The sequence below is a fragment of the Barbatula barbatula genome (genome assembly GCF_947034865.1).
Source record: "Barbatula barbatula genome assembly, chromosome: 3".
Lineage (NCBI taxonomy): Eukaryota > Metazoa > Chordata > Actinopteri > Cypriniformes > Nemacheilidae > Barbatula > Barbatula barbatula.
The window spans coordinates 1,552,794-1,562,226 of NC_136764.1; the positions used below are offsets into that span (position 1 = coordinate 1,552,794).

General features: G+C 37.7%; 1 protein-coding gene across 1 annotated transcript; it reads left to right on the forward strand.

Moving 5' to 3' along the window:
- Positions 1 to 179: 179 nt before the first annotated feature.
- cUnh14orf119 (chromosome Un C14orf119 homolog) lies at positions 180 to 1,727 on the forward strand. Its single transcript, XM_079451490.1, has 3 exons — positions 180 to 520; positions 821 to 1,218; positions 1,301 to 1,727. Exons 2-3 carry the CDS (start codon positions 823 to 825, stop codon positions 1,472 to 1,474), a joined length of 570 nt encoding a protein of 189 aa, XP_079307616.1. The 5' UTR covers positions 180 to 520; positions 821 to 822; the 3' UTR covers positions 1,475 to 1,727.
- The last annotated feature ends 7,706 nt before the right edge of the window (positions 1,728 to 9,433 follow it).

The window sequence follows — 9,433 nt, forward strand, 5'->3', positions numbered from 1 at the left end:
GTTTGCACAGCCCACTTGTGGCTCAAGTCCCACCCACTTGCGGCTGACCCGCCCATCTGCAGCTGACTCCGACCTCTGTTTTTATCAAACTCGAGTGGGGGAGGAGAGAAAACATCAAAGTTGTTTAATACTTTACTTCAAATAAACAGTTAAGGGCCAAAAACACGGGCACACGTTGCATTAACCATTATAGCATTATCAGAGCATCATTTCCATTTCTTTTCATCTTTTAATTCAATTTAGGTTTCCATTTGGAAAAGACAAAAATAATTCAACAGAATTTGAACAATTATAAACGAACAATAAGAAAAGTTATTACAACCAGAATTTTATTCGACTTTTAGCTTATGTTAATGAGCTTTATAATATATTCAAGCCCCTCCCTCGTCCCAGCCGAGCAGATGCTAGAGGTTTATAAACAGCGAGCGTCTTCTCTGCTCAGTCGAGGTCTATTGACGACATTTCAAAGTGAAAACATGCATCATTTCGACGGAAGGTGACAGATCTAACGGAGACGAGGGTAATGTTGTATTAAGATTGTTTATATGTCGACTCAAGTGAAGAGGTTGCTCGGTTTGTTTTGGTCAGCTAAACGCTAGCGAGACCAGCATGATGTGTAACGAGGAAGTGACCAGGAAGTGTTCGCAATAAACGCACGATAACTGTATCATTTAAAATGATTTTAAAGAAAACAAATGACGTATGTGTGAACCTGAACGCTGTTTTCTCACTAAACGTGTATAACACAAATGCAACATAGTTATAGTTGTACTGTCAACAGTGACTTTTCGACTAAATGCAAATTTCCCCTCCTTGTTAGGAATGGCTTGGTTCCATCATGCTTTACAAAGCTCAAACCAACCAGAAGCGTCCATGATGAACCCATCAACGGAGGCTCGATCTGAAACGCGGGTCTCCGGTTTTACCAGTACACAAGGTTGGCCGACTCGTCCTCCAGTCTCCATGACAGACTTTCCTTCTGCTTCAGGATGCATCGTCCCGCAACGTCTGGAAGATCTGTCCTGCACGTCCCTCAACACGGGCTCGAGAGAAGACCCTGCGCCGCTGTCCTACGTGACGCTTCAGGAGCAGAGATGTGTGCTCGGTTGGTTTTTGGCATGGAATGTTGCTCAAAGACAACGCTTTCTGGAAGATCTGACCTCAAAGGCTGTGCCTGGAAAGGTCTCCAGTTTGTTGGACCAGCTGAACACACTACAGGTGATTTGTTGTGTACGTGTATGATTCGTTGTGGTCGATGCATGTTAATGAACTTTGTCTGTATTTATATTTTCTCCGTAAGGTAAATGATCGGCCACCCAACATTTTTGAATGCCAGTTACGGCTGTGGACTCAGTGGTTTGATTCGTGGAGCGAGGCGGAGAGAAATGGCTTTTTGAACAGCCTGGAGGAGAAGGACCCGGTCTTTGTGGTATGCTTCTACAGCCGGGTCGCTGGAACAGCAGGCAGAGAATGATGGTTTTCACGAAGGAACTGAAGAATGTGAAAAACGTCTTTTATGGTCTTTTAAAATGTGTATTTAACATCCTACAACCTTCAAGTGGTTTTATATCCACATGGCCTTTTGTTTGCTAATCGTCCCCATATTTGTTAAGCTACTATGTTGAAATTGCTTCACTGTAACAAAAATCTACCCCATATTTCTGTAACGGCAAAAGCACTAGAAGTTTTTTCAACGATTCTGAAATAAAAATGGACTTGTCTCCGTCTCTTGTGTTTCCCACTGACTGAAGTTACAACGTGGCCTGGAAATGTAAAATCTTTTTTATTTATTTGTCCTCATGTCAAGCCTGCATGATTTTTTCTGCAAAAGAAGATATTTCTATGAACTTTGATAACCAAAGAACATTGAGGCACCATTGACTTCCATTGTATGGACTCAAAATCATCGAGACATTTCTCAAATAAGTTTTAAGTTTCAAGAAGGTAAATAAATGATGACAGTATCTATATTGCTGGTTGAACTAGGGTATAACAATATGGTGTTATTAAGAATAACTATGATATTATAAATAATGGTTTTTAATATTATGCTGATTTTACACGTGATAATATAGACAATCCAGCGCCCATTTAAAGTTTTGCCTCGATGGTTACAAACTTGCTTCTGTACACGTATTTTGAGTTCAATTCATTGGCCAAAACACACACAGAAAACAAACCAAATGAAATAAGCATTTGACTGATAGCATTATTTATTTCTTAAAAAACAAAACAATAGACAGTGCAATGAAATAGTTGGTGTGAATTACAGTATGTTGGCAACGATAATCATGTAGACGACCCTTTTAGGATGACAATCATTCACAGAAGTACATCAAACCAAGGCTCTTTCAAAGCAATGACATTCGAGCAAGGAACGAAAAGTGACATGTCAAAACATTAAAGGAGATAAGTACATGGTCTTTGTATAGACTTTGTCATCACTGCTTGATCCAATCGGTGGATTGAGATTTCTTTAAGATCAAAGGCAGCTCATTGATATGAGACACCTTCCACTGTCAAATCCGTCCCAGAGCTGCGATGGCTGTGTCGTACCGCTCGGGGTTTTGGGGTGTAGGGAGGTACGTGCTTCTCTTTCATCCTCTGACAGGACGAGTCTGCGGTGTGCGGTTTTCCGGTCTAACCTCGGCCATTCTGACACAGTGGGCACACACAGAAATGTTTCAGTTTTGTACAGGCCGTACTGTAGCGGGTGGATTTCTTTCTGTAAATCAGAACCAGATTGAGAGAACGTTGCTCTTTTAGAACTTCTTAATATAGTTACAAAAAAAAAGAATTTACTGTTTGTTGTGATAGAAAAACACCTTATAATTTTTAGGTAAAACAAATCTTACTCTCAAGTTTCTCCGCTTCCACTTTAGTCTCAGTTAGTATTTGTCAAAGTTTCTCATTCTCATTGATTGAATGTACAAACATAACATGCAAGTTCCTTTACAGAAGCATTGACTTAAAGAGACACATTTACATTTACATTTATCGTTTGTAATGTTTATTTCTTAAAGCATCATTATCATCTTTCCTCTTCTTTACTTATGTAATTTACTGGCAACAGTTTGTTCAAAGATAAACGATCATTAAACACTGACAAGTCTTAATCGTAAAAAATCTATCAATAACAGCCTCATGCAAAGCATTCTGGAAACCAAAATTAGAAAGAAAACTGAAAAAAGGTTTATGTGGATTTCTGGTTCCCAGAATGCTTTGCACGAGGCTGTTATTTTATAGTTTTTTTCTGAAACAGATTGAATAAAAACTTGAATTATTGTTACTTTGTAACATATGCGTTTTTTGAGATATTAAAGCCACAATATGTAAATTTGGGCCGTTGGATGGTGCACTTTGTAAACAACAACAAAAGGGGAAGCTAAATTATGTTATGAGTGGAATTATGGGACATCATGGTTTTCACCATCCAGAGTCGTATAGAGATCACCCATCATGTTCACAGACAAGAATTTTATTTGATGTCATCGTAATTATCTTGCAAGAAACGTGGAGTGTAATGCTACGTAAGCTCGCGAACGATATTGTACTTTGTCAATTGATTTGGTAGCGTAATGCTACACAGTTTTACGTGTTTAAAGCAGCCATACAGTCGTCGTTTAAAAAGTAAACTACGTGTACGCTTTTATGGGTTTCATTTACTTGCCAAAGAGTAATCGTGATCTATAATAGCTGCTGCGTCCCAGATGCTGTATAACCACTTCTGCATTTGAGTGTTGCAGTAGTTTCTACAACCGGCCTGCATTGCTGTAAGAAACAAATCCTCTTTCACAACTGATCCAGTGCTATGAGTTTGAACAGACAGATTACAACATAACTTACTGTTTTTTATGTTTAGGGCATTCTGCTGTCTTTTTCAGATCTTCCTTCAACTCTAGACAGTAGAACAGATGGTTGAGGGATGAGATGATCACTAAAACGGCTCTGTATTTCATTTGTCGTGTTACTTTTATTCTCTTTTAAAAAAAAGAGAATATTATAAAAGGAATTTATAAAACAGCATGATGCTGATGTGTACCAAGGAAGTGAGTGACATTATTAAAGGTGTATAAATGTGAGTCTCACCAGCTATTCTGGCATTGACCGGTGCTTCCGTTTCTTGCATTTGCTGCTTCATGACATTCATTTCATCAAGAAGAGTGTTTATCTTCCGAACTGTGAGGACATCAGGTTAAAGATTTCAACTACAGTTATCTAGGATTCCAATGCAAAGCCACAAAAATGTTTACACGTTCATCATCCTCAGTTTTCTTATTGGACAAAAGTATGAATTTCTTTTTTCCACACTCACATTAATGGGTTATTTTGGCATCCTTTTCATTCAGTTCTTTAGCTGCGTCGTTCAAGTCCTTAGCATGCTGTTTTAGTTGTTCTTCAAGAGCTGCGACAGAGACAAACGGGTTGAGCTTGGGTGGCCTTTGATCTGACGTGTAGGAAACACAGATGAAGCAGAGAAATACATGCTACCGAAACCTTTTATCTTCAGCGTTGCCATCTTTTCTACTATATCTATCTGGATTTCCAGTGTCGACACTTCTCTCTTCAATTTCTTTTTCTGCAAATCAAGTAATAGACTTTTTCTCTCTCATAATTAATAATATAAGCTCAACATTTTACGCTTCCTTAGTATACACTGAAAATAATGAAAAATAATGCAATAATCAATACATAATAAAAGACCTTTAATTGCATTTGATGTGTTCATAGCTTTCATTTGGTACCTTCTTGTATCATTGTGTTTGCTGGGAGCTTGAAGACTCTCTCATATACATCTCCATCATGTCTCCATTCCTGTGTCCGATCAGACTGCTGTTTGCGTAAATCTGGTTAAAGGAGTGATCAACATCACTGACCACATAATGTCATATTGTATTACCAATAAAAATATATATAAAATCATTTAAATGTTTTTTAATGCCTGGCGTGTCACGTAGGCGACCACCAGGGGGTGCATTACATCCCACAGTTTGAGAAGAACTGTAATGGCTCACTGGAAGTCACCAAAGACACATACGCTCATCATCTTACAGTTATTGTCAGCCTGGAGATATGTGTTTCTCCTGTTCCTTTTCAAGTTGTGCCTGGAGATCTGACAAAACATAACCTAGAGTAACACAAATCCCCTCTTAGATAAAAGATGAACCATTCAGAATCTCACCAGTGACTTGAAATTCATGCGCTTTCATTTGTCCCTGCACGCTAATACATTCGAACTGGAGTGTAATAATACTTGAAACTGAAATAGACAAATATAAATGCTATAACATGTTAATAATAAAAATAGCATATAAACCAGTGCTGATAAGGAACAAATACCACGTGTCTACAATTCCTGACATGATGACATAGAAAGAAACATACTCAGCTTGTCCTTTCCCTTCAATTTGGCAATATTGTCCATTATTTCTTTTCATCTTGCATTAGCTTCTTTTATTTGACCTGTAAAGACAAGATGACGGATACATTCAAACTTTATCCAAATAAAAAGTGCTTAGTTAGTTTTAGTTTAAGCACCATCAAGTTGTAGAAGTGTTTGTTTAAGAGCGGACATCTCAGCTTTCAGGTCCAGTATTTTTGTTTGTCTGTGAATTCACGACAGGAAATGCAAAGAATAATACGAGCAATGCTTTGCATATTGAACTGAGGCTGAAAACATACCGTATTTTGCTATCTGTTCTTTCGCATTTAAACCTGAGACTTCAAGTGCATTCACAGGACCTAAATTACAATAAAAATATCAAAGCGTGGTTTGTCATTGTCTTTTTCTCCTGATATCACATCAAAGCCGTCTTAATCTTACCACATTTAATCCACAGAGACATGCAGATAAACACAAAGAAAGAACAAAGCAAGAGTTTCTCTCTCCAGCCCATTATTTTGTCTGACAGACTCTTAATGCTTTATATATGAAGTGCACACTATTGCCTAACGCTTTACCAATATTCTGTTCATGTCTTGTATGATGTACAGATAACGTAAGTTGGTGGCTTAGTGGTTAGACAAGGCCCAAGATCATGGGTTCGATCCCAGGGGATTGCACGTAGTCAGAAACAAAATGTATAGTACAATGCAATCGCTTTGGACATAAGCGTCTTCCAAATGCATAAATATATAATATATACAAGTTCAGACATTTCAACCGCTGATGGTTACACCAGCAAACCACCAATAAGCAGACAAATATAGATGCTTAGTGTAGCCTAGCCCTACATACTTTGTCATTCAGCATCTGGCCAAATCCAATGATTGTTGGCCTATATGTTTGAGGTTGAGAGCAAGGTTAACTAGTGTAACCTAGTGACCTTAGTGAGGTGATAACAGTTATCTACATCGCAAAATAATTCACATTACGCAATTCGAGTGAGGCACAACCAACCCCGAGCTTGGTGATAACACGGTGAGTTTTGTGTGTGGCAAATGTCAATGACATTGCAAGCTCATCAACAGTTAACAGGAAAGATGTACTTCCAAAACATTTAAAACAACTAAACACAGAACTTCACGAGTTGAGTTTATTTGTCAGCTTAATATGAATGCAGCTTCTCTCGAGTGATGTATTATAGTGATTATATTTGGTATAACAACAACATCGTTGTCATTGATAAGAGCAATGACCTCTGAACATATGATGCCTCGCTCTTACTACCAAGATTACACCTTGGAATGTTTTCGTGATCCATGACATTTCAATTTTTTGAGATTCACATTTCAAGCCATCTGTCAACAAATTCAACTGAAACTCGATGTAGCTCATTTTCGTGCTAGTTCAAAACACGCTTACGCTAACTTGATAATTCGCACTTGAAACTCGATAATTCCCACTTCAACCCGGAAATTATGGAACGGTGCTCTTTTACTGTTAGCAGATAGGTGTAATGTTGAAATGTTGCTAAATACTTTCAATGTCACTTAATCCAGACGTTACTTGTGGGTTGAAGTGGGAATTGTCAAACACGAGAAGGCAGGAACGAACACTTCTTAGTCAAAGCAAACTGTAAGACTACACTTAAGGTGCTTGAAAGGTTCTTCACAGCGATGCCATAGAAGAACCCTCTTTGGTTCCACAAAGAACCATTCAATGCTCTTTAACGACCATCTCTCTCTTGCTTTGTTATACCCCGAAGAACCTTGTTTCGCCTATTTTTGTGAAGCAGAAAGGTTCTTCTGATGTTAAAGGTTCTTTATGGAACCAAAGTGTTCTTCTAGGTTATCGAAGAACCTTCTGAAGCACCTTTTGTACATCAAAGGAGTATAATAGGTGAAGATAAACCTTTACTCAATTAAAGAGAGAGACATGCCGCTCCCTGAAGTGGTAAAGAGGTGCAGCTTAAATGGATAGTCCACCCTAAAATGAAAATTCTGTCTTCTTTACTCACTCTCAAGTTGTTGTAAACCTATAATCATTTCTTTGTTTGGTTGAACAAAAAGAAATACATTTGGAAAACGTTAGCATTTCACTATACCATAGGAAAAAACTTTGTTTCATTTATTTGCTCAGCTGAACACAAGATATTTTGAGGAATTTAGGAAAGCAGTTCTGGGGCGCCTTTGACTACCATTTTCATTTTAAAATGAATACTATGGTAGTCAACGATGTCCAGGAAACATTCGTCCAAATATCTTTCTCTGTGTTCAACAGAACAAAGAAATGTCTTCAGGTATGGAGCAACTAGAGGGTGAGTGACTATCCCTTTAACAAACATGAACAAGCTCCCATGTCATCTTCAATGTGTTAGACCAATTATCAGGAAGAAAATGTCTGCCGTAGCAGCTTTTTTTTCATTCACGTTTGGTAGATAAATCAGCTAAATAAAGTTGTGTCATTTTGTTGTAATTATTTGATTATTCAAATCGCTAAAGTGTTTCAGACCCAATTACAAAACAAATACCAAAGCATGCATGTGAAAAGTCAGGCAAGATAAAGTTAACGCTGATTCATCTCAACAAGTCATGCCAAACATGCCGCTGCATGAAGCCATTTCCATTTTATTACTAAACCTTTCACCTGAAAACACATGGAAGAAAATGAGCAATTTTCATGTTTATATCTGTCTGTGTCCGTCTGCCTTAAGGTTGACTTCAACATGCAGCTCATAGCAAACACCCTGAGTCATTTACACGGGTTAAAACTGTGCAAACTGTGCAAACTGTATTTTTTTACTTTGCCTTTTTATACCAAGGTCCGATTCTCCTTCAATAACATTCTTCTATAAAGTGAATTGAATTTCCTGAAGTCAAGGTCATGTTCACGAAACCACTTTTCTGATTTGCTGTTGCTACTCACTATTAAAGTGACATTTCACCAAAAAAATTAAGTTCTGTAATCATTGACTCGCATTGGTTTTGCGTCCATACAATATAAGTGAATGGGTGCAGGCGCTTTTCGGTTACCAACATTCTTCAAAATATCTTCTTTTGTGTTCTGCTGAAGACATCCAGGTTTGAAACGACAAACCTGATGACCGAATTTTCATTTATGGGTGAAATATCACTTTAAATGTTTTTTACACTTTTTAACGTTACAAATTTACATTTCGTAAATAACTAAAAATTATTTTTCGGCGGATTTACTTGAAAAATATGCGGTTCCACACAATTCATTTCATGATCACATATAAAACGTCACTAAATATCTTGAATAAAACTCTATACTAGTTCTTTCAGTTGTTTAGTATAAGAATTCATAAACAGTGACTCATCACTCAAGTACCTGTAATGATGCAACACTCCTGCCTTACATGACATAACCAGTCATTACCCAAAATACACTGCAACATAAACAGCCAACTATTTGTTGTGACGCTTCAGTGTACTGTAGAGTATGTAATAGTTTAGCTGGTCAGAATCAGTAACTTCAAATGAATTAAAATAATAACATTTCCCGGACCTTCAGATCACTTCATTTGCGTGGATGAGCTACGGCGAGTGCACAGGGACCGTCTGTATTGGGGTTTTATTCAATAAAACCCCAATATATAAAACCCCCAATAGTCATCTGTATGGTTTATTCATCTGTATGGTTTACACATGTTATGTTGGCTGAAATAAAAAGTTCACATGGCTACATGCATTATTTACATTTTTAAGAATAGCACACAAACATCTGGCTTACGTCTATTTGACGTCTGCATTTACATCTATAATTGCTCGTCTGCAATACGTCTCGGAGACGTCTGCTGTCAGACCTCATATAGACCTCTAGAAGACGTCTGTAAGATGTGTATGATTTAGAATGGATGTAAAGCTGCTCTTCCTAAGATGTTTAGCAGATGTTTTTACGCAGCAGATGTTTCCAGATCATCAGCAAACCTTTTACAGACGTTCAGAGGTCTTCGAGACGTATTGCAGATGTCTTGCAGATGTAAATGCAGACGTCAAATAGCCGTAAGCCAGATTAATGTGCTATCTG

Bases quoted from the DNA above. Each gene is read 5' to 3' on its own strand.
- cUnh14orf119 (XM_079451490.1), top strand. From the start codon at position 823: ATGGCTTGGTTCCATCATGCTTTACAAAGCTCAAACCAACCAGAAGCG. The intron at 1,219-1,300 runs GTGATTTGTTGT...TTTCTCCGTAAG, and splicing joins ACCAGCTGAACACACTACAG to GTAAATGATCGGCCACCCAA.